At 40.1% G+C, this 24936-nt stretch overlaps 1 protein-coding gene across 7 annotated transcripts in view; it reads right to left on the bottom strand.

Moving 5' to 3' along the window:
- Nucleotides 1-15036: 15036 nt before the first annotated feature.
- The window catches only part of ATM (ATM serine/threonine kinase), a 133157-nt gene continuing 123257 nt past the window's right edge, over nt 15037-24936 (bottom strand). For 5 of the 7 annotated variants that reach the window (XM_040482888.1, XM_040482886.1, XM_040482890.1 and 2 more), the window contains exons 63-66: nt 23908-24022; nt 22418-22481; nt 15802-15938; nt 15037-15712 (exon numbers count right to left, since the gene is read on the bottom strand). In XM_040482888.1, coding sequence (XP_040338822.1) covers nt 15529-15712; nt 15802-15938; nt 22418-22481; nt 23908-24022 — 500 coding nt within the window. In that variant the 3' untranslated portion in view covers nt 15037-15528. Of the gene's footprint in view, nt 15713-15801; nt 15939-21170; nt 22099-22417; nt 22482-23907; nt 24023-24936 lie in introns of those variants that run through there. The other 2 variants (XM_040482891.1, XM_040482893.1) reach the window with 2 other exon arrangements.

Here is a 24936-nt window from a genome sequence, read left to right as displayed (position 1 = left end):
CGGGCTCTGTGCTGACAGCTCGGAGTCTGGAGCCTGCTTCAGATTCTGTGTTGCCCTCTCTCTCTGCCCCTCCCCCACTCATGCTCTGTCTCTGTCTCTCAAAAATGAATAAATGTTAAAAAAAATTAATAAATAATCTAAAAGGAATAAGGGCAGTGTAACAAGTTTTCCTTTTATCTGAAAAGCAAAAGCCCAACCAGAAGTCCCAGCGTTAGTCACCTCAGGCATCCTTGAAATGAAACTAGGTCACGGGGCACCCTTAGCTCAAGGAGCTAGAAGAGCAAAAATCTGTCTTTCATCTTCCACAGGGGGAGGAGTAGAGGAGTGGAGGTAACTGCTGGGCCTCCCATATCCTTCACGTCTGAATTACTGTGTGTTCCCAGAAGCATCCTTTGCTACGAGCCCTCATCACACTGGTCATTCTGGGTCTTTATTATTTTGTATTTTAGAGAGAGCATGTGTGCAAGTGGGGTAGAGGGACAGAGAGAGAGAGAGAGAGAGAGAATTCCAAATAGGTTCCATGCTCAGCACGAAGCTTGATCCCAGTACCCTGGCATCATGATCTGAGCTGAAATCAAGAGTCAGACGCTCAACCGACTGAGCCACCCAGGCGCCCCATCACACTATACCTTTAAAAGCCTGGGTGGCTCAGTTGGTTAAGCGTCCGACTCTTGATTTCAGCTCAGGTCATGATCTTGAGGTTCATGAGAGCGAGCCCAATGTGGGGCTCTGTGCTGAGAGTGCAGAGCCTGCTTGGGACTCTCTCTCTGCCCCCTCACACACTTGTGCACATGCTCTTTCTCAAAATAAATAAACATTAAAAAAAATATCTATATATAAGCCTAATAGACTAGGGGCTTGTACCCTCAAGTATTTAAAAAAAAACCCCACATCATTCAGAGGATCTACTATATATTTAAGAAAAAAAAATCAGATTTCTTGAGCTATAATTTACATCTACCCATTTTGAGTATTCAGTTTGAGTTTCGACAAATGTATACATTCATGTCAATTTCACATTCAAGCTAGATAGTATTTCTATCATCCCCAGATTATGCATCTGGAGTCAATCCACTCATTTCACCTTGAGCCCCTGGAAACCACTGATCTTTCAATCACTACAGTTCTGCCTTTGCTAGAGTGTCATGTAAATGGAATGATTCTATATGTAGCCTTCCTTGGTTTAGCTTCTTTCATTTAGCATAATGCTTTTGCGATTCATCTTGTCGCTCTTATCAGTAGCTCATTCCTCTTTTAATAACTAGTGTTCCATTGTATGGCTTTACTACAGTTTGTTTATCCATTCACCAGTTGATGGACGTTCGGTTGTTTCCAGTTTGGGATCGTTATGAATGAAGATGCTGTGAACACTCATGTAGAGTCTTGGTGGGGACATATGTTTTCGTTTGTCTTGGGAAATACCTGTGAGAGGGAACTGCTAAGGCAAACTCTATTTTGTAAGAACCTGTCTTTTATTCTTTTTTTTTTAATTTATCATTGGAGCATAATTGACATACAGTGTTATATTAGTTTCAGGTACAGAAGAAACTGATTTGACAATTCTATCAATGTATACAACAGTCACCATTGCCCACAACTACTGTTTCATATCCTTATTTATTTTATATCTGGAAGTTTGTGCCTCTTAATCTCCATCTATTTTGACCAACACCCCCCATCAACCTCCTTTCAGCAACCACCAGTTTGTTCTCTGTATTTAAACTGTTTATTTTTTTGTTTTGTTTTTAGATTCCACATATAAGTGGAATTATGTAGTGTTTGTCTTTGACTTATTTCACTTAGCATATAATAATATCTCAAGGTCCATCCATGTTGTCACGAATGGCAAGATTTCACTTTTTTTTATGTCCAAGTAATATTCTAGTGTGTGTGGCACCTGGGTGGCTCAGTCACTTAAGCACCTGACTCTTGATTTCGGGTCAGGTCATGATCTCACAGTTTGTGATCGAGCCCCACATTGGGCTCTGTGCTGCTTAGGATTCTCTCCCTCTCTCTCTGCCTTTCCCCCACTTAGGTGCACATGCAAGCTCTCTGTCTCTCTTTCTCAAAATAAGTAAACTTAAAAAAAAAATTCCAGTGTGTGTGTGTGTGTGTGTGTATCACATTGCTATTATAAATAATGCTGCAATAAAAATAGTGTATACATCTTTTCAAATTAATGTTTTCATTTTCTTTGAATAAATAGTAGTGGAATTATGGGATCATATGATAATTCTATTTTTATTTTTTTTGAGGACCCTCTACACTGTACTGCACAATGTTTGCACAAATTAACATTCCCACTGAGAATGCCTGAGGTTCCCTTTTCTCCACCTCCTTTCAGCATATTATTTTTTGTCTTTGATTCTAGCTATTCTGACACATGTAAGGTGGTATCTCATTGTGGTTTTGATTTCCATTTCCCTGATGATGAGTGATGCTGACCATCTTTGGAAAAATGTCTATTAGGTCTTCTGTCCATTTTAAAATCAGATTATTTAGTTTTTTGCTGTTGAGTTGTATAAGTTCTTTATATATTCTGGATGTTAACCTGTTATTAGTATCAATCATTTGCAAATATCTTCTCCCATTCAGTAGGTTGCCTTTTTGTTTTGTTGATAGCTTCCTTTGCCGTGATTTTTATTTTGCTGTAGTCTCAGTAGTTTATTCTTGCTTTTGTTTCCTTTGCCTGAGGAGACATATCCATAAATACATTGCTAACGCTTATGTCTAAGAGCTTACTACCTATGTTTTCTTCTAGGAGTATCATGGTTTCACATCTCACAAGTCTGTAATTCACTTGGAGCTTATTTTTATGTGTGGTTTAAGAACGTGGTCATTTCGGGGGCGCCTGGGTGGCTCAGTTGGTTAGGTGGCCGACTTCGGCTCAGGTCATGATCTCATGGTCCGTGAGTTCGAGCCCCGTGTCAGGCTATGTGCTGACAGCTCAGAGCCTGGAGCCTGTTTCAGATTCTGGGTCTCCCTCTCTCTGACCCTCCCCCGTTCATGCTCTGTCTCTCTCTGTCTCAAAAATAAATAAATGTTAAAAAAAATTAAAAAAAAAAAAAAACAAACATGGTCATTTCGTTATTTTGAATGTGGCTGTCCAGTTTCCCCAACTGTCTTTTCCCTGTTTTATATTCTCAGCTCCTTTGTCATAAATTAATTGACCATATAAGCATGGGTTTATTTCTGGGCTGTGTATCCTGTTCCATTGATCTGTATGTTTATTTTTGTGCCATTGCCATACTATTTTGGTTATTATAGCTTTGTAGTATATTTTGGAATCTGGGATTGTGAAACCTCCAGCTTAGTTCTCTCTTGAGATTGCTTTGGCTATTCAGGGTCCTTTGTGGTCCCATACAAATTTTAGGATTGTGTGTTCTAGTTCTGTGGAAAATGCTATAGGTGTTTTGGTAGGGGTTGCAATAAATCTGTAGATTGCTCTGGGTGGTATGGACATTTTAATAATACTCTTCCAATGTACAAGCATGGTATATCTTTCCATTTGTTTGTGTTGTCCTCAGTTTCTTTCATCAATGCCTTACAGTTTTCAGAGTAAAGGTCTTTCACCTCCTTGGTTAAGTTTATTCCTATATTTAGTGCAATTGTGAAAAAGATTGATTCCTTAATTTATCTTTCTGCTTCTTCATTATTAGCATATAGGGACACAACAAATATCTGTATGTTAATTTTGTGTCCTGGAAGATTAGTGAATTCATTTATGAGTTCTAATCGGGTTTTTTTGGCAGTCTTTCTGGTTTTCTATATACAGTGTCATGTCATCTGCAAATAGTGACAGTTTTACTCTTTTCTTAGAATTTGGATGCCTCTTATTTATTTATTTATTTTTCTTGTCTGGTTGCTACAGCTCGGACTTCCCAACACTATGCTGAATAAAAGTGGTGAGAGTGAACACGCTTATCTTGTTCCTGATCCTAGAAGAAAAGCTGTCAGTTTTTCACCAGTAAGGAAAATGGGGAGTGTTCACTTATGAACTTTATAAGGTATGTTCCTACTATGCCTATGTTGTTGAGAGTTTTTACGGTGAAAGATGTTGTATTTTGCTAGATGCTTTAACTGCATCTTTTGAGAGGATCATACAGTTCTATCCTTCCTCTTGTTAAAGTTATGTATCACCTTAATTGAGTTATGAATATGAACCACCTTGCATCTTGGAATAAATCCTACTTGATCATGGTGAATGATCCTTTTAATGTCTTGTTGGATTTGGTTTGCTAATATTTTGTTGGTTATTTTTGCATCTGTGTTCATCAGAGATACTGGCCTATAGTTTTTCGTGTGGTGTCTTTGTCTGGTTTTGGTATCAGGGTAATGCTGGTCTCATAGAATGAATTTGGAAGTTTTCCTCTCTCTCCCTTTTTTTTTGGAGTAGTTTCAGAAGAATAGGTATTTGTTCTTTAAAAGTTTGGTAGAATTCACCTATGAAGCTATCTGACCCTGGACTTTTGTTTGTTAGGTGTTTTTGTTATTACTGATTCAATTTCATTACTGGTTGGTAATTGGTTTGTTCAGATTTTCTACTTCCTTTTTTAAAATTTCTTTTTGTTGTTGTTGTTAATGTTTATTTATTTTTGAGAGCAAGAGGGACAGAGCTTGAGCCAGGGAGGGTCAGAGAGAGAGAGGGAGACACAGAATCCGAAACAGGCTCCAGGCTCTGAGCTGTTGGCACAGAGCCCAACGTGGGGCTCGAACCCACGAACTCTGAAATCATGACCTGAGCCAAAGTCAGACGCTTAACCAACCACTTGAGTCACCCAGGTGCCCGTCTACTTCTTCCTGACTCAGATCAGAAGGTTATGTGTGTCTAGGAATTTATTCATTTTTTCTAGGTTGTCTAACTTGTTGCTATATATTTTCCATTATATTCTCTTATAATCCTTTGTACTTCATGGGATGTCAGTTATTATTTCTCCTCCTTCATTTCTGATTTTACTTGAGTTCTCTTTTTTTATTGATGAGTCTTACTAAGGTTTATTAACTTTATTTTTTCAAAGAACCAGTGTTTAGTTTCACTGATCCTTTCTATTGTTCTTTTAATCTCTATTTTATGTATTTCCACTCTTTTTTGTTTTCCTTCCACTAGCTTTGGGCTTCGTTTGTTCTTACATTTTTTAGTTCCTTTAGGTGTAACGTTTGATTTTTCTTGATCTTGATTTAGGCCTGTATCATTATAAACTTCCCTCTTAGAACTATTTTCACTGTGTCTCAAAGGTTTTTTGACCACTATATTTTCATTGTTATTTGTGTCCGTGTATTTTTTTAAATTTCCTCTTCATTTATTTGTTGACCCATTGGTTGTTTAGTAGCATATTGTTTAGCCTCCATGTTTTTGTGGGTTCTTTTAGTTGTTTTTTTTTTTTTCTTGTGATTGATTTCTAGTTTCATACTGTCGTGAGCAAACAAGATGCTTGATATGATTTCAGTCTTCTTAAATTTATTGAGACTTACTTTGTAGTCTCTATACGTGATCTATATTAGAGAATACTCCATGTGCACTTGAAAATAATGTTATTCTTCTGTGTTTGGATGGAATGTTCTGTATTCATCTGGTCTAATGTGTTATGTAAAGCCACTGTTTCCTTGTTGGTTTTCTGTCTGGGTGATCTATTCATTGATTCGATAGGGTGTTTAACTCTTGCCTGTTTTTCCTTTATGTCTATTAATATTTGCTTTATGTATTTAGGTGCTTCTGTGTTGAGTGCATAGATATTTACGGTTGTTATATAGTCTTTTTGGACGGATCCCTTCTATCTTTATGTAATGCCTTTCTTTGTCTTGCGAAAGTCTTTGTTTTAAAATTGATCTTGCCTGGAAAAGTATTGCTACTCCATCTTTTGTTCCACTTCTATTTGCATAGAATCTCTTTCCATTCCTTCACTTTCGGTCTGTGCGTGTCTTTAGGTTTGAAGTGATCTCATGCAGGCAACATATACATGGGTCTTGTGTTTTTTTTAGGGGGGGTGGTCTGGTTTTTTATCCATTTTGTCACCATGTGTCTTTTGATTGGAACATTTCATCCATTTACATTTCAAGTAATTACTGACAAGTATATACTTGTTGCCATTTTGTTGATTGTTTTATGGTTTTTAGTTCTCTGTCCTTTTTTGCTCTCTTGCTCTGTTTCCTTGTGGTTTGATGGCTTTCTTTAGTGTATGTTTTGATAACTTTCTCCGTTTTTTTTTTGCGTATCAGAGTTTGTTGATTTGTGGTTACCATGGGTTTCATATGTAACATCCTATGTGTATAGCTGTCTATATTAAGTTGATGGTCACTTAAATTCAAACACACCATTAAAGCACTCAATTTTTACTCCTTCCTCCATGTTTCATGTCTATAGTGGCATATTTTACATCTTTTTATGTTTTGTATCCCGTGACTAATTTTTATAGACATAATTGATTTTATTGTTTTTGTGTTTTATCCTCCATACTGGCTTTATTAGTGATTAATCTATCGTTATCATTATTGTATGTTTGCTTCTACCTGTAACATTTTTCCTTTCATAATTTTCTTACTTCTAGCTACAGCCTCTTCTTTCAACTTAAACAATTCCCATTAACATTTCTTTAAAAAGTGGTTTAGTGTGATGAACTTCTTTACCTTTTGTTTTTCTGGGAGTGACCTTTCCTTCACTCCCACATGGTAACCTTGCTGGGTAAGGTATTCTTGGTTGTAGGTTTTTTCCTTTCAGCACTTCAAATACATCCTGCCACTCCCTTCTGGCCTGCAAAATTTCGGCTGAAAAATCAGCTGATAGCCTTCTGGGGTTTCTCTTGAATGTGGCCGTTGTCTTTTGCTGTTTTTAAGACTCTTTTTATCAGTACTTTTTGCTATTTTAATTATTAGGTGTCTTGGTGTGGACCTCCTGGGGTTCATCTGGGCCTCCTGGACCTGGATGTCTGTTTGCCTCCCCAGATTGGGGAAATTGTCAGCTATTATTTCTTCAAATAAGTTTTTGCCGCCTTCTGTCTCTCTCTCTCGTTTCTCCTTCTGGGATCCCTTTAATGTGAATGTTATTCTTGATGATGTCACAGAATTCCACTAACCTAGTCTGATTTTTTATTCTGTTTTCTTTTGCTGTTCAGCTTGGTTGCTTTCCATCACCCTGTCTTCCAGGTCACTGATCCGTTCTGCCTCCTCTGATCTGCTGTTGATTCCCTCTAGTGTATATTTTTCCTTTCAGTTAATTAATTCTTCAGCCCTGACTGGTTCCTTTTTAGATTTTCTAGTTCTTGGTTGACATTCTCACGGAGTTCATCGACTGTACTCAAGTCCGTGGAGAATCTTTATGACCATTACTTTTAATTCCTTATCAAGGATATTGCTTATCTCTGTTTCATTTAGCTGTTTTACTGTGATTGTTTGTTGCTTTTTAATCTGGGGCCTATTCCTCTGCCTCCTCGTTTTGTGTCTGTGTTTGTTTCCATGTGTCAGGTAGGTCAGCTCTGTCCCCTGGGCTTGGAGGTAGTAGCTTTATGTAGAAGAGGTCCTGTGGTGCCCTTGGGCACAGACCCCCGTGGCCGCCAGAATGAGGTGCTCCGGGGGCTTCCCTGTGTGGGCTGCAGGCATCTTCCTGTTGTGGCTGGGGCGCCGTCGCCTCCAGCCCAGCCTGAGGCAGTGACCCCCTCTGCCTGCAGTGGGTAGACTGAGCAGTGTTTGTTCCCCACATGTTGGGAGCCCAGCCGTGACTGCCGCAGGCTTCCCGGTGGGCAGGTCGGGCAGTGAGCCTGGCCGTCTGCAGTCAGCCTCGCTGCCACGGCTGCAGGTGCACCGGAGGTCGGGGCTCGCTCCCCGCACAGCCAGCTAAAGGGCCCGACTGCGGTAACCCGGGGCGCGCCATGTGGGTGGTTATCTCCCTCACTCCCCAGGGTGGGAGTCACTTGGGAGTGGTGCTGGTCCCGGCCCGGGCTGCCTGCGTGTGGTGGGGCAGAGGTAGGGTGGGTGGGTCTGTAGGGGACCAGACGGGGAGGGCCTGCTCTGCCAGCCAGGTGGATGGAATGTGTTAGCATTGGCTCCTTCAAGCTTCTGGCTTTCCACGCTGGGGCAGGGGAAGAAAACTGATGCCTCGAGCACTTTCATTCCTGGAGAAATGCCCTACGGATCCCTGCCCCCCTGGCACATTGTCCTTCACAAACACCGCAGGGACTTTTCACACTGCTTCTCCTGTGCTGTGCCTTGGGCAGAGCTATTTAGTATGCCGGCTCTTCAAGGCTGAGGACTCCATTGCCTATTGCCTTCACACTCTCCTGGAGTAAAACCTGCTGATAATTAAAACTTATGAAGTTAAGATGCCCTGATTTTTAAACTTCCTGGAGTTAAGCCCCACTGGCTCTCAAAGCTAGTTTTCATGGGAACTCCTCTTCCTTATTGTCTGTTCCCGTTGTGGGGGTCTGGAGGGGTGGTGTCTCCCAGTGTGGGGTCTGATCCTCCCGCTTCTTCCTGCTGGTGATGCCCCTCCTGGTTTTGGTCAGTTGCTTGGGGTGGGGGTATGGAGTGGTAAAGGGGTTCCCAACAGTGTCTCCACCCCACCTTCCTTTTCTGGTGTGGGCTTCTGTCGAGGATGAGCTGTGATAGACCTGTTCTGCCAGGCTGCAGTCCGTTTTCAGAGTTTGTTCCAACACGTGGAGTTGTTACCTTGGTGTGTCTGTGGGACAAGGTGAGTCCAGAACTTCCTACTCTGACATTTTCCCTCAGTTGAACTCAAGAATCTGTTTTTTAAAGTGGCTGTACCATTTTGTATTCCCACCAGCAGTGAACACATTTGAGTTGGCCACTTGTGCTTTGTCTCTTAGTGTTGTAACGTGTTTTAACTGGTCTAGTGGATTTATAGTGAATGGCATCTCATAGTGATTTTAGTTTGCATTTCCCTATGACTTAGGATGGGAGGTTCTTTAATGTGCCTGTTTGCCATTTGGATATCTTCTTGTTGAGGTTCTTGTAAAATCTTTTGCCATTTTTAAATTAGATCGTTCATTTCCTTATTGTGTTAAAATATTTTTTTAAAGTGTGCTCTAAAAACAAATCCTTTATCTGATACTATTTTGCAAGGCTTGGCAGTTTTTATTAATGTCTTTTAAGGAGAAAAATGTTGTCATTTTAATAAAGTCCAGGTTATCATTTTTTTTTTCTTTTCTGGCCAGTGTTTTAATGTGTTATCTACAAAATCTTTGCTTAAACCAAGTCACAAAGGAGTTCTTATACAAATTTTATAACTTTAGCTCTCACATTGAGGTATATCATCTAGTTCAAGTTAGTTATTATATATAGTAGGAGAGAAGATTTGAGATTTGTGGGGGTTTTTGCATATAGATATGTTTTGTTGTTGTTGTTATTATTGTTTTTGCAAACACTGTCTTTTCCCTATTAAGCTACCTTGGAGCCTTTGCTGAAAATCAGTTACCATATATAAGGGTCTACTTCTGGATTCCTTATCCTGCTCCATTGATCTGTATGTCTTATCTTTATGACAGTACCACCTTGTATTTGTTTCTGTGGCTTTAGTGTATGTCTTTCAAACTTGTATTTCCTTTCCAAATTGTTTTGGCTTATTCAAATTCCTTTGCATTTCCATTTGGATTTTATAATCCAATTGTCAAGTTACAAAAGGAAAAAAAAGAAAAAAGCCTGCTTGTATTTAGATTGGATTGCATTGATTCTGTGTATCAATTTGGGGAGAATTGCTATCTTAACAATATGGAGTCTCCCAATCCATGAACATAGTACATCTCTCTGTATATTTAGGCCTTTGCTTTCCTCATTATTGTTTTATAAATTTTAGGTCCAGGCACCTAACATGTTTTATTGAACTTATGCCCAACTATTTCATCTTTTTGATGGTATTTTTTAATTTCAATTTTAAACTGTTCATTACTGGTGATAAAGGAAAATTTCACAGATACATAATTTCCAGATGTAATTGACTATCATTTAGCAATTCATGATTTGGGAAGAATCCAGTCTAGAAAACCAAAAGGAGCTTCTTAAAGCAAGAGGGTTTCACAGACCAAAGTGAACAGGAAGTTGGGCATTTAACTGGTTAAAGTAAGATTACTTTATTTATTTATTTTTTGATTTTTTAATGTTTTTATTTATTTTTGAGACAGAGACAGAGCATGAGCAGGGGAGGGGCAGAAAGACAGGGAGACACAGAATCCAAAGCAGGCTCCAGGCTCTGAGTTGTCAGCACAGAGCCTGACATGGGGCTCAAACTCACAGACTGTGAGATCATGACCTGAGCTGAAGTCGGACGATTAATCGACTGAGCCACCCAGGCGCCCCAAAGTAAGATTACTTTAAATGGAGTAAAGGGAAGTCTTGGAGCTTGGTTAAGAAACTTCTGCTGAGCAGGTAAGTGCCAGGTGGTTGGCTTGGGCCTTCTTTTTCTGGGAGAGCTGAGCATAGAAACTCAGTTAAGTTTTGGTTTGCTGATATGGGATAGAAAAAGTGACTCCATCTTGGGCCTAGTCTGGACACTTTGACACTGATACACAGAAATATTGTTGACGTTTTGTATATTGGCCTTTATTATTTGATCTTGTTAAACTCACTAGTTCTAGAACATAGGGGCGCTTTTTAATACACAGAATCCTGAGGATTTTCTACATAGACGATCATGTCATATGCAAATGGAAGATAATTGTACTTCCTTTTCAAATTGTATGGCTTTTCTTTCTGTTTCTTTGCTCAATTGCATGGGTAGAAACTCCAGTACAGTGTTGAATAGAACTGGTAAGAGTGGCATCCTTGCTTTGTTCCTCATCTTAGGGGGAAAACATTTAGTCTTTGACCATTAAGTATAAAGTGAGCTGTGAGTTTTTGTTTTTGTTTTAATTTTTTTAATGTTTATTTATTTTTGAGACGGAGACAGAGCACGAGTGGGGGAGGGGCAGAGAGAGAGGGAGACACAGAATCTGAAACAGGCTCCAGGCTCTGAGCTGTCAGCACAGAGACTGGTGCGGGGCTCAACCCCACGAACTGTGAGATCGTGACCTGAGCCGAAGTCGGATGCTTAACCGACTGAGCCACCCAGGCGCCTCAATGAGCTGTGAGTTTTTAATAGTTCTTCTTTATCAAGTTGAAAATGTTCCTTTTATCCCTAGTTTGATGAGTTATCATGAATGTTGAATTTTGTCACATACTTTTTCTGCATCTCTTGACATGATATGGTTTTTCTTTGTTAGTTTATTAAACTGACAGCAAATATTAAGCCAACCTGGTATTTCTGGAATAATGTCATTTGGTCATGATATACTTTTTGTTTTTTAATTGATGGAGTTGATTCACTAATATTTGTATCATGTTCATGATATTGGTCTTCAATTTTCTTGTAACTCTTGTAATTGTTGATATAAGGGTGATACAGGACTCAAAAGGGCTCTTACTAATATCAGGAGCGTTTCTGTAGCACTGGTGTCATTACTTCCTTAGAAGTCGAAGGCATTGATTCATCAGGATTATTTTCATTGTATTTTATCCTTTCCATGCTATGAATATGTTTGAGAGGTAGGAGATCCATTTTCCAAGTTGGTTTACACTGCAATGACTTTCAACAAATTTGTAATCAGCTGATTACCCATTTTTTCTTAGAGTATTTCCAACTTTTATAATCATGAATATCTAAAAGAAAGTTCTTTAAAAAATACTAAGTTTAGAGTGTGTGGGTGGCTCAGTTGGTTGAGTGTCCGACTTCAGCTCAGGTCATGATCTTGCAATTTGTTGGTTCAAGCCCCGCACTGGGCTTTGTGCTGACAATGCAGAGCCTGCTTCAGATTCTGTCTGCCTCTCTCTCCCCCTCCCCTGCTTGTGCTCTCAAAAATAAACACTAAAAAAATCTTTGTAATATTAAGTTCAGCAATATTTACAAAGATTTATAAGTCTACAGTGAATATTCAAACACTACATATACCACCAGGAAACATTTTGGGGTGGTTTTCAAATAACCTAACATTAAAATCTACTAGCAAAGTTAACAACCCTACTCAGAATCTGGTTTCAAAATTGTCAGTTGGAGGAGATATTTTGCTTCTAGAACTTCTCTTTTTCTTTTCTTTTTTTCTCAGCTCTAGGGCTAGAGGCTTAGGAGATATTGTGCTTCTAGAACTTATTTTTTTCTTTTTCTTCTCAGCTCTAGGGTTAGAGAGTTAGGGTTGGTTTATGTGTCTGGTATCTTGCAGTTCAGAGACTACAGAGGGTTAGGGTTATAGTTATGGTTATGGGTTAGGGTTAGGGATTAGGTGTGTACATGGTTATCCTGCGGTTCACAGACCACTCAAGAGACGAAAACCCCAGATTTCTGCCCGGGTGAGAATAGATAGACATAGCAGCCATCCACTGAACTGACGCAAGGAGGGATCGGCAGCTCAAAATACTCTAAATACGTATTCGGTCGGTCCTTCTGTTTTTATGTCTACTGTCCCAACCTTTTTCCGAAATACTACCAATACCTAAATGTTTGGGGTCTTCTCCAGAATAACTAGGCTGCTTTTCTCATAGTGTATTCAGGAAGCCACTCTTTTCACATCTACAGTTAGGTTACTTTTAGGGATCTGAGTTAGGTGTTAAGTGTTAGCTTCAGGTATTAGGGTATGTACGGGCCTGAGATTTTACAGCTCAGGGACCTCCCCCAGGAATAAAACTGTAGACCGCTGCTGGGGCCAGGGGTAGGGCTAGAGGTCCCCGCAAGGACTGAGTGCGGGGCACCGGGCTGGATCTGGGTAGCTGGTTCCCCAGCTGACCTGCGTACAAGCTACCTGTCTGCGCCAGACCCCAGGCTCTTTAAGGGTCCGCTGTGCCCGCCTCTTGCTCACCGTTGTCTCCCGGGAACTAGCACCATGCCTGGCACACAAGACAAACATCTGAATAAAATAAATGAGTCTTAGCATGTATTTTCTTTTAGAAAATTTTATTCAAAAACAGGGAACAGTGCAACAGGCTTTAAGAAATACATTCAATGGTACTAAAATCAACCTACGGAAAATATATAATTTCATTAAAGTGCAATTAAAATACTTAAAATGGCATATATTTCTATATTTCAAGTCAGTATACTAGCTTTCTACTTTCTTAAAGAATTGCCTACTGTAACTAAGAAATCCACAGCTTTTCCTATTTCCTTCATACCGTATTTCTAAGTGCATATATTTTAAGTATATAGTGTAAAGAGAGTGGGACTGACCACAGAATGAGGCAGCGCTTTCTCTCCTTTAATCTAGACCCGAGTGTTCAGTCTACAATCTATTAGCCTTTCTATTGGCTTTCATTGAGCAATTGGTGACGCCTAGATTCTTCTTACTTGAAAGCTTCTAAAGTTAGAGATTGTCCATTTACACTTGTACCTTCACTGTACTATATTCCGGTCTTGGACAGGTTACTTTTACTTCCTCTCAACTTGACTTTCTCCAGATGTAAACTGGGATAAAATCACTAATCTTCCAAGAGATGCTGCATATATTTCCGGTACTCAGCATGCAACAAATTGTATATTCATTTCCAGACAGTGTTCCTGTCAGAATCTTTGAGCAGCTTAATTCTACCGCCTGTGAATTAACTCTTCCCCCTGCATTTGTTATCTGCAAATTTGGCAGACTGGACAAAGCCATTATAATAAGAATATGTGCAACAGGACAGAAAACTTACAGCATACCTCAAGGCACCTCGAGGCTGAAGCGTAGATTAATGTTATTCAAAGCTCTTTGTATGCATCAACTAGCAAGAATTAGCCACAGTTCATTTACCTATACTGTCATCTAGCTCATAATCTCTTACTCCATCCATGAAGATTCCAAGGCTTTCATAAAGACGTAAGTTTACTACATTCCCTCGATTCACTATAGTAATAAAACTTCCTATATATACCAAATTATTCACGTAGGCAGTGTATAAGACAAAGATACGTCAAGATTAAGTTGATTATCTGAAATGCAAAATAATCATTTCAAGATGAGTTCTCCAGAAACCTAATCTGGAAGGAACTGTTCTTAACCCTGGTCACTCAGGATTCCCACAGAGAAAGCCCAGCTGAAGCTCACCTTACAAAATCACAAGACACACGAATCAACAGTCTGCCACATACGAGATTCAATAGACACAAGTGCAGGAATGTGATTTATGTAGAGCTATTAGAGAGACTATAAAATAGGGATGTGTGAAATGATTAGTGACAGAAAAAGAACAGAAAAGTTAAAAACAAGTGGACGTTACAAAACAAGTAACAGATCTGACGAATGATTCAGAGCTAAGAATGAAAAATTATTCCTGAAAAAAGAAACCCGATGAATGGTCTAAAAAGGAGATTATGCATGCTAACAAGAGAATTCATAAACTAGAAAAGGGATACAAGTCATCAGAGAAAGAGAAAAGAGCACAGGGTTTCTTTTTTTTTTTTTTTTAATTTTTTTTTTCCAACGTTTATTTATTTTTGGGACAGAGAGAGACAGAGCATGAGCGGGGGAGGGGCAGGGAGACAGGGAGACACAGAATCGGAAACAGGCTCCAGGCTCTGAGCCATCAGCCCAGAGCCCGACGCGGGGCTCGAACTCACGGACCGCGAGATCGTGACCTGGCTGAAGTCGGACGCTTAACCGACTGCGCCACCCAGGCGCCCCCACAGAAGGGTTTCAAAGATAAAGAGAATAGAATGAGAAGGGCCAGTATACATTTTTAAAAAGAGAAACGATATCGTGTCTTTGAAATCTGTTCTCCATAATGTAACAACTTCACAATCTAGTAACGCTGAGGAATCTTCCTACTGAAAACCCAAATATGTTCCTTAAGTACTAATTTGCTTTTAATGTTGATTATATTTTTTTCAATTTACTTATTTTTGAGAGAGAGAGAGAGCGTGCATGCAAATGGGCGAAGGGCAGAGAGAGAGGGAGACAGAGAATCTGAAGCCAACTCTATGCTCTGAGCTGTCAGCACAAAGCCCAACGCTGAGTTCAAACTCACAAACTGTGAGATCACAGCCTGAGTGGAAGTCAACGCTTAACCAACTGAGCCACCCAGGTACCCCTCAACATTGCTTAATTTTATTGTAGCTTTACTATGATATATAAACGGTTACAATTGTAAAAGTTTTTTCCTTTTACAAATATCAACTTATTCATACATAATACCTGAGAAACAAGTTTTAATTAAAAGCTACCTCAAACCTAGCAGTTTATTTCCTCTAATTCACTGTCAGTTATGTTCCTGCCCTTAAGCTGAAGCAGAAGTCAGTGGTTCTACTGCGAACAACACAAGTATGTACTTGGGAAGAAAAAATACATGTTCAGCCCAGAAGTACAGCATGAACGACACTTCTAAAATGTGAGAGAAGAGATTTTCGTGGAGACTGTCGAGGCATCTTCTGGTGACCAAGGCAAGTATTAAACATTTTTTAAAAACACAGTACACAGTTCATTTGGTTGTACATTAACGCCTATTCCAAGTACGCCAGCTGCGTTAAAAATGAAGGCCGCGATGTCATTTCTAAAGGCTGAACCGCAGGGCGAGGCACGTGCTGCCTCACACCCACGCTTTCCATCCCGGGAAGAGCCGGCTGAGGTTCTTGGGGTCCATGGCCTGCTGTATGAGCAGATTCACCTGCCCCCTGACGCTGAGCACGGTTCCTTCCTCCACCCCTTTCAGTTTCTCTTGGAGCCGCATCAGGACGCGTTCGGCCACTTTGTTCAAACTCTGGTCGATGTCACTAAGGACAAACACAGAGGCTGCATGAGGCGGAGCGGGTTAAAGGGCCTTGGGAAGAGGAGGGTCTGAGCAGGCGACAGCCGGGCTCACCCGAGACCGCGTCTGCACTCCTGGTCGTCCGCACTGGGAGTGGAGTGGAGCTCCGCGTCGTCCTCCGGCCTCTGCTGTAAATACAGAGCTTTCAAAGGATTCATGGTCCAGTCAAAGAGGGGATCGTACAGGAGGACCTAGGCAGGGAGAAGAACAATGTGCACCTGGACGTGTATTTAGACACAGAAGAACCCGCGTGACAGAGGTAACGGAGGTCAAATGCTAGGCGGAGGGATGGAGGGGGGTGGAATGGGCCAGCCTATGGCAGGCACCCCCCACCTCCTTGTGGAGGAGACCATGCGAGCACAATGCTCCGGGCTTCTCCCCCCCCCAAACCATTCTTCTTGTGTGGGGGTGCCGACCTCCCCCCACCTGGAAACTGCTTTATTCAAGAGATAAGGACTAGTCACTTTCCTCCTCCTCTCTCCTCCTCACTGCTATGGTCCTGGGCAAGGGCACCTGCTCTGCCCACCCCAGCTCCCCTCGGGCTGGACCCAGGCAGAGGTTAGGTGTGGGATGATTTTATCTGTGCTAACCCAAACATTTTGATTTCTACCTTATTCTTAAGGCTTTTTCCTTTTCTCTCCATAAGTTTCAAATTTGGAGAAAAGAAGGGGTATACTTTATTGAAAACTCCTCAAAACCGAAGGTCTAGTGCAGTGTGGAGACAGATCTATGTAGTAGAATTTGAAAACCAAAACAACTGGCATGGCCAGAGCAAGGGACTTTAGGTCTTACATTTTAGTAAATGAGGTCATGAGAGATTTTTGACCTTGGCAATGTAGAACAGCTAACTGCCCCTGCTGTTTATAAGCACAGTTTTTTGTTTTTTTTTTTTAAATACTCCTTAGCAAAAATGCTTACCACACAGGTCTTAATAAGTGAAAACTCATTTCCAGGGATGATGACTCCAGAACTGTACCATTTTTTTTTGCTGCTTCGTGTTTTCTCAGTTCTGTGGGCTGCGACTATAAATTGCCTTTAGCGTTACATGTTCAATTCCAAGACATGTACTGATTCAGCAGTACCAAAATTGGCTCATCCATTTCATGCTTTCCACTGTTTTCAGCAACCCCCAGAGCCATTAAAAACCATAGGGGCACCGACTCTGAATATATGTGGTTTGTCTGCAAGTTCGAGGATTCCTGTGTGACATTAAGTTGGGCATTGACATGCTCTAGAGCTGAGGCATCCAAACCAGATTCACCCACACAAGGGAGGTACATTTTTTAAAATTCCAGTATAGTTAAAACACAGTGTAAGATTCGTTTCAGGTGTGGGATACAGATATTCAATACTTGTATACATCACCCTTTGCTCATCACAAGTGTTCCACCCACCCACTCACCTCCCTTCTGGTGACCATCAGTGTGTTCTCTATATTTAAGAGTCTATTTCTTGGTTTGCCTGTTTCTTTTTTTTCCCCCTTTGCTCATTTGTTTCCTAAATTCCATATGGTATTTGTCTTTCTCTGAATAATTTTGCTTAGAATATACACTCTAGCTCCATCCATGTTATTGCAAATGGCAAAATTTTATTTTTTTATAGCCACGTAATATTCCACTGTATATATACCTCACTTCTTTATTCATTCATCTACTGATGGATGTTTGGGCTGTTTCCATAATCTGGCTATTGTAAATAATGCTGCCGTAAACATAGGGGCGCATGTATCCCTTTGAATTAGTGCATTTTTTTAGGTAAATACCCAGTAGTGCAATTACTGGATCATAGGGTGGCTCTATTTTTAACTTTTTGAGGAAACTCCATAGTGTTTTCCAGAGTGGCTGTACCACTTTGCATTCCCACCAAAGGTGCAAGAGGGTTCCCCCTTTCTCTGCATCCTTGCCAACATCTACTGGTGATTTTACCATTCTGACAGGTGAGAGGTGATATTTTATTGGGGTTCTGATTTGCATTTCCCTGATGAGTGATGTTGAGCATCTTCTCGTGTGTCTGTTAGCCATCTGGATGTCTTCTCTGGGAAAATGTCTATTCGTGTCTTCTGTCCATTTTTTAATTGGATTATTTGGTTTTTGGGTATTGAGTTTTATCAGCTCTTTATATATTTTAGATACTAACCCTTTATCAGATATGTCATTTACAAATATCTTCTCCCATTTAGTAAGCTGCCTTTTAGGTTTGTTGATTGTTTCCTTCACTGTGCAGAAGCTTTTTACTTTGACAAAGTCCCAACAGTTTATTATTTTTACATTTGTTTTCCTTGCCTCAGGAGACACATCTAGAACAAAAGTTGCTATGGCCATTGTCAAAGGAGTTATTGCCTGTGTTCTCTTCTAGGATTTTTTTTATGGTTTCAGGTCTCACAGGTTTTTAACCCATTTTGAATTTGTTTTGTGTATGGTGTAAGAAAAGGGGTCCCGTTTTCCCAACACCATTTGTTGGAGAGACATTCTTTTACCCGTTTTATATCCTTTCGACTCTGTCAAAGATTAATTACCATATAACTGTGGATTTATATCTGGGTTTTCTATTCTGTTCCATTGACCTATGTGTCTACTGTTGTGCCAGTACACTACTGTTTTGATTACTACTGCTCTGTAATGGAACTTCCAAGCCTGGAATTGTGATGCCCCCAGCTTTGCTTTTCTAAGACTGCTTTGGCTATTTGGGGTCTTTTGTGGTTCCATACGAATTTTAGGACTGTTTCTTCTAGCTCTGTGAAAAATGCTGGTGATTTATTAAACGTGTAGATTGCCTTGGGCAATATAGACATTTTAACAGTATCTGTTCTTCTCATACATAAGCACGGAATGTCTTCTTCTTTCCTTGTGTCATCTTCATTTCTTTCATCAGTGTTTTATAGTTTCCAGAGTACAGCTCTTTCACCCTTTGGTTAGGTTAATTCCTAGGTGTCTTATTTTTGACACAATTATAAATGGGATTGTTTTCTTAATTTCACTTTCTGCTGCTTCCTTATTAGTGTATAGAAATGCAACAGATTTCTGCACATTGACTCTATATACTGTGTCTTTACTGAATTCATCTATCAGTTCTAGTCGCTTCTGGAGGAATATTTTAGGGTTATTATCTTTTTTGGCACCATGTCACCTGCAAATACTGAGTTTTACTTCTTCCTTACCAATTTGAATGTCTTTTCTTTCTTGTTGTTGTCTGACTGCCATGGCTAGGACTTCTAGTGCTGTGTCGAATAAAAGTGGTGAGAGGGGCCATCCTTATCTTGTTCCTGATCTTATTAGGGGGAAAGCTCTCAGTTTCTCACTATTGAATATGTTGTTTCCTGTGGGTTTTTCACATAAGGCCTTCATTATGTTGAGGTATGTTCCCTCTACACCTGCTTTATTGAGGACTTTTATGATGAATGGATGTTGTACCGTGTCAAATGCTTTTTTCTGTGCCAACTAAAATTATCATGTGGTTTTTCCTTTTATCAATGTGAGGCATCATGTTGATTGATTTGCGAATACCGAACCTACATCTACATCTGTTTGTCAGAGATACTGGCCTGTAGTTCTTTTTATGGTGTCTTTATCAGGGTGATACTGGCGTCATTGAATGAATCTGGAAGTTTTCCTTCCTCTTCTATTTTTTGGAATAGTGTGAACAGAATAGGTATTAACTCTTCTTAAAATTAACAGTCTTTAAATGTTTGGTTGAAATTGTCGGTGAAGCTGTCTGGTACCAGACTTCTGTTTGAGTCGATAATCAAAAAATCCCAACAATTTCATTGCCGGTAATCAGTCTGTCCAATTTTTAAATTTCTTCCTGCTTCAGTTTTGGTAGGTTATGTTCCTAGGAATTTATCCATTTCTTCCAGGTTGTCTAATTTGTCTAATAGTTTTTCATAATTCTCTTATAATTCGTTGTCTTTTTTTTTTTTTTTTAAAGTAGGCTTCATGTGCAGCGTGAGCCCAACGTGGGGCTTCAACTCAAAACCCTGAGATCAAGACCTGAGCTGAAATAGAGTCGGATGCTCAACCAGCTCAGCCACCCAGGTGCCCCCAATTGTTTGTATTTCTGTAGTGTTGGTTATTTCTCCTCTTTCATTTGTGATATTGTTTGAGACCTTTTTTTTTTTTTTTAAATGAGTCTGGCTAGAGGTTTATCAATTTTATTGATCTTTTTAAAGAAATAGGTCCTGGTTTCATTGATCTGTTCTCTTGTTTTTCTTAGTTGCTATTATCATTTATTTCTGCTCTAATCTTTATTTCCTTTCCTCTGCTGGTTTTAGGTTTTGTTTGTTGTTTTTTTCTAGCTCCTTCAGATGCAAATTTAGGTTGTTTGAGATTCTGAGGTATTTGAGTGTTGCTATATACTTCCCTCTTAGAACTGCCTTTGCTGCATCCCAAAGATTTTGGACCACTGTGTTTTCTTTTGTTTCTTTGATCTCTTGGTTGACCCATTCATTCCTTAGTTACTTAATGTCCATGTATTTGTGGTCTTTCCAGATTTGGGGGTGGGTGGGTGGATTGACTTCTAGTATCCTAGGCCAGAAAAGATGGATGGTATGACTTCAGTCTTTTTTAATTTTTTAATTTTTTTTTTAACGTTTTATTTATTTTTGAGACAGAGAGACAGAGCATGAATGGGGGAGGGGCAGAGAGAGAGGGAGACACAGAATCGGAAGCAGGCTCCAGGCTCTGAGCCACCAGCCCAGAGCCCGACGCGGGGCTCGAACTCACGGACCGCGAGATCGTGACCTGAGCTGAAGTCGGACGCTTAACCGACTGCGCCACCCAGGCGCCCCTTTTAATTTCTTAAAAAAGAAATTTGTGGCCTAATATATGATCTGTTCTGGAGAATGTCCCATGTGCACTTGAAGAGGATGTGTAATCTGCTGTTTTAGGATGGAATTTTTGGATATATCGTTTAAATCCATCTGGTCCAGTCGGTCATTCAAAGCCACTACTTCCTTGTTGATTTTCTGTTGGATAATCAGTGTGAATGGGATGTTTAAAGTCTCCTTCTGTTATTGTATTACTGTTGATTAGTTCCTTTATGTTTGTCATTAACTGTTTTACGTATTTTGGTGCTCCCTGTTATGTGCATGCTTACAATTATTGTATCTTCTTGTTGGACTGTCCCCTTTATTATTATATGGTGTCCTTCTCAGTCTGTTCTTACAGTCCTTGTTTCAGAGGCCATTTTGTCCGATAGAAGTGTTGCTACTTCTGCTTTCTCCTGACATCCATTTGCGTGACAAATGTTTCTGCACCCCCTCGCTTTCAGTCTGAAATGAGTTTCTTGTAGGCAACATATAGATGGGTCTTTTTTTTTTTTTTTAAAATCTACTCTGTCACCCTATGTCTTTTGATTAGAGCATTTAGTCCATTTATATTCAAAGTAATTACTGACAGATATGTAATTATTGCTATTTTGTTATTTGTTTTGTGTTGTTTTTGTGGTTTTTCTCTGATCCTTCTCCTGCTCTTTCATGGTTTGCTGACTTTCTTTAGTAATTATAATTGGATTCTTTTCTATTCTTTGCATATCTATTAGAATTTTTTGATTTGTGGTGACCATTAGGCTTATATATAATATTTTTATATAGCAGTCTATCTGAAATTGATGGTTGCTTAAGTTTGAACCCATAGGGAGGTACATTTTATTAATCAACCAAAAGAAATGGAGGCTTCTACTATTATAAAAAGCCTGTATGTTCTTCTTGGGTTGAAGAAACATAAATTATTTCGAACTCTAGGCCTTCTGGAGTCATAGTTGCCAACTCTGAAATCAAGGAGGAACCAGAGTATTTCAAAAATTGACTTTAGTCTTACTATCAGAATGGAACACAATAAAGGGACACAGCCTGATTAAGCTAGAATAGGGTTTTTCAATCTTGGCATTACTGACATTATCGGGCTGAACGCTTTGTTGTGGGGGTGTCCTGTGCACTGAACGAAGTTCAGCGGCATCCCCAGCCTCGACCCAGTACAGGTTGATAGCTCATAAAAACCACAAATGTTCCTGCCCTATCCCCAGAAGTATGGTTTGAGTATGGTCAGCCTCAACATTTTTTTAAAAGGAGCGCAGGTGATCCTAAAGTACAGCCGGTCCAGCACCACCAGGTAAAGGAATAAAAGCTGAAGACTCTAAGTAAGGGAGGCTCGCCTATACTCTGGCCCCCACGTTGCCTTGTGGAGGAGACACTACTGCCTCTTGCTCCACACACCCTTCTCGCCAGCGTGGTGAGTGCCTGCTCTAGGTACACAATTTTGTCCTGGGTAGAGCTGGTGTCACAGGCACTGGAAATCTGCTTTCCTTCCTTCCCTTTCTGCCTGATCAACATGAGTCAGTGACTAAATGGTTCTGAACCTGGGCATGGAAAAGGAGATATGACTTACTGATTTCTCTTAAAACTCCAACGGAAACCATTCTGAAAGCAAGTAATGCCATAGGAGAGATCTAAGACATCAAAGTGCTGATTTATGAATTAAAGACTAGAGATTACTTATACTGCTGTAAAATGCCCAGAAATTTGAGAGGACTGGAGGCATTTCTAAACCATGATTTAATCATTTATGCATCCCACCCCCCTCCTGCCACATGAAAATGAAGCACCGATCCTCAAACCAGTCACCTTCTAACAAGATCCACAGTCTCTCAACAGAGATTTCCTTAGAATCCGCCTTACCTCCACGATGGTCAACAGGGTTTCCTGAGAGCTTCTCATAACCTCCATGGTTTTCTCACAGCATCTACAAACACGTTATAAATAGGGATTTTGTTACACAACACTGTTTCCAACATACCTTCATCTATGTACATTCACCTATACCGTGCTGAGACTATTCTTGTTAATAATTCCCAAATTAGTATCTCAAAGAGCAGAGTACTGGGCAGACTGTTTTCAGTAAATGTTTTTGAAAGGAATAGAAGTATGTAGGTGAACGTAAGCTAAGCATTATAAGGATAACACAGTACTACTATGAAACATTTCTCTGTCCTTGATTATTGTGGTAATTTTTAGCTCATTTTAACGAGAATCTACTCTATTAAAAGCAGAATACACAGCCCACTGCTGGGAAAACTATGGGGAACTGCGATGTGCTCTCAGCAGGAACTGGTACATCAGACACTCCTTCAGCACAGGTTATAGGCCCGACAATGAGCGCCCAACGGAGTTCTGGGCAATAACAAGAGAGTTCACTGGGGCAGAGAGAGTTCACTGGGACAGGGGCTTTAAAGGTGGAGGCAACTGCTTCCAGAGGGGACTAGGAAGGAGGTTAATACGGCCTGTGAGGTGAGGTCCTGGATGGTCAGAAGGAAGGGAAAACTATTACTCTTTCTATCTCGGGTTTCTCCTTTCTACCAAAAAAGCACTGGAACATAATTTAGCAGTGAATTCTATAATCTTCAGAAATCAATCATCCAAATAATTTTGACACCAAAAGCCATCTGCTTTACCTATCTTTTTAAACACCTTTTGCGGGAGGCAGGCAGGGGATGGGCTACATGGGCAATGGGGACCAAGGAAGCCACCTGTGATGAGCACTGGGTGTTGTAAGTGATGAATCACTGAATTCTAGTCCTGAAAACCATACTACACTATGTGTTAACTAGAATTAAATAAAAACTTAAAAAAAAAAACCCGATTATGTTTAATGGTAAGGGATTATAAGTAAAATTCTGTTTCTCTCAAAAAAACCCAAAAAACAGGCCGGTGGTCACCAGAGGTGGTAGGTGGGGGAAGGGACAGGGAGGAAGGTGGCGAAAGGTACAAACTCCCAGGTAGAAGACAAGTACTAGACATGGCAAGTACGACAGGAGGACACCAGTTAACACTCTGGTTCACCCTCGAACATAGCTGTGTGACACGTAAGCAAGTTATTAGGAGAGGGAATCTTAAGAGTCATCACAAACTTTTTTTGTCTTTTTCTGTTCTTCTTCGCTTTTTATAGTATTGGTATGGGATGATGGATGTTAGCCGAAGCTACTGTGATCATTCTGATCATTCTATATATATGTATATATATAATATTTTATATATATATATATATATATATATATATATATATATATATAAATCAAACCATCATGCCGTGTGCCTTAGACTTCTACAGTGATGGATGTCAGTTATTGTTTAATACAACTGGGGAGAAAAAGAAATAAATACACACTTACCTTCTGAAGACACCTTCAACACCAGTAATGCCCATCCCATCCACAATATCTCTGGTGAGTCTGAAAGGAACTGTCTCAGGAGTAGGCAGGATTTTACCCTGTTCAAAAGCGACTCCTAAAGTCAACAGTACAGCAGCGTTAGGAGCTTCCCTCCTCCCGTGTGGCACGTGAGCTGTGCATACACCCCAAATAATCTGTCACCGACAGTCCAGAACACCAGAACCCACAGTGGTTTATTCTCTTTCTGCTCTGCGTGCCTAGGAGGTGCACCTCAGATTGAAAAAGCGTAACTACTCTAGACATTAGAGAAGTTCCAGATTAAACAGTGATTTTTTTTTAAATGAAATAATGATGGATAAGATTTAAAATGCAAAACATACTATGTATGTAATCTTAATTTATATTTCTTTATTTAAATATACACAGGGGGACCTGGGTGGCTCAATCGATTAAATGTACAACTTTTTTTTTTTAATTTTTTAATGTTTTATTTTTGAGAGAGAGAGAGAGAATAACATTCTATATTTGTAGAATGTTAATGTTTTATTTTTGAGCAGGGAAGGGGCAGAGAGAGAGGGAAACACAGAACCTGAAGCAGGCTCCAGGTTCTGAGCTGTCAGCACAGAGCCCGACACGGGGCTCGAACTCACGGACTGTGAGATCCTGACCTGAGCTGAAGTCAGATGCTTAACCGACTGAGCCACCCAGGCACCCCTAAAGTTTTTATTCTGAGACAGCTATAGATTCATATTCAGTTGTAAGATACAATACACAAAATACAAAATTTCTCATATACCTTTTATCCACTTTCCCCCAATGGAACAGCTTACAAAACTATATAGTACAGTATCACAACCAGGATACTGACATTGATCGAATCATGACACAGAGTATTTCCATCACCACAAGGATCCCTCGTACTGGCCCTTTTATAGCCACCCACATCCTCCCTCGGCCTATCACCACCCACCCGCCCACCCTGTGCTTCCAGCAACCACTACTCTTTTGTAATAAATGCATTCTGGGGAA

This window comes from Herpailurus yagouaroundi, unplaced genomic scaffold (assembly GCF_014898765.1).
Source record: "Herpailurus yagouaroundi ecotype Mexico unplaced genomic scaffold, PumYag 161, whole genome shotgun sequence".
NCBI lineage: Eukaryota > Metazoa > Chordata > Mammalia > Carnivora > Felidae > Herpailurus > Herpailurus yagouaroundi.
Note: the sequence above shows the minus strand (reverse complement) of the source record. Positions and strands in the feature narration are given on the sequence as shown.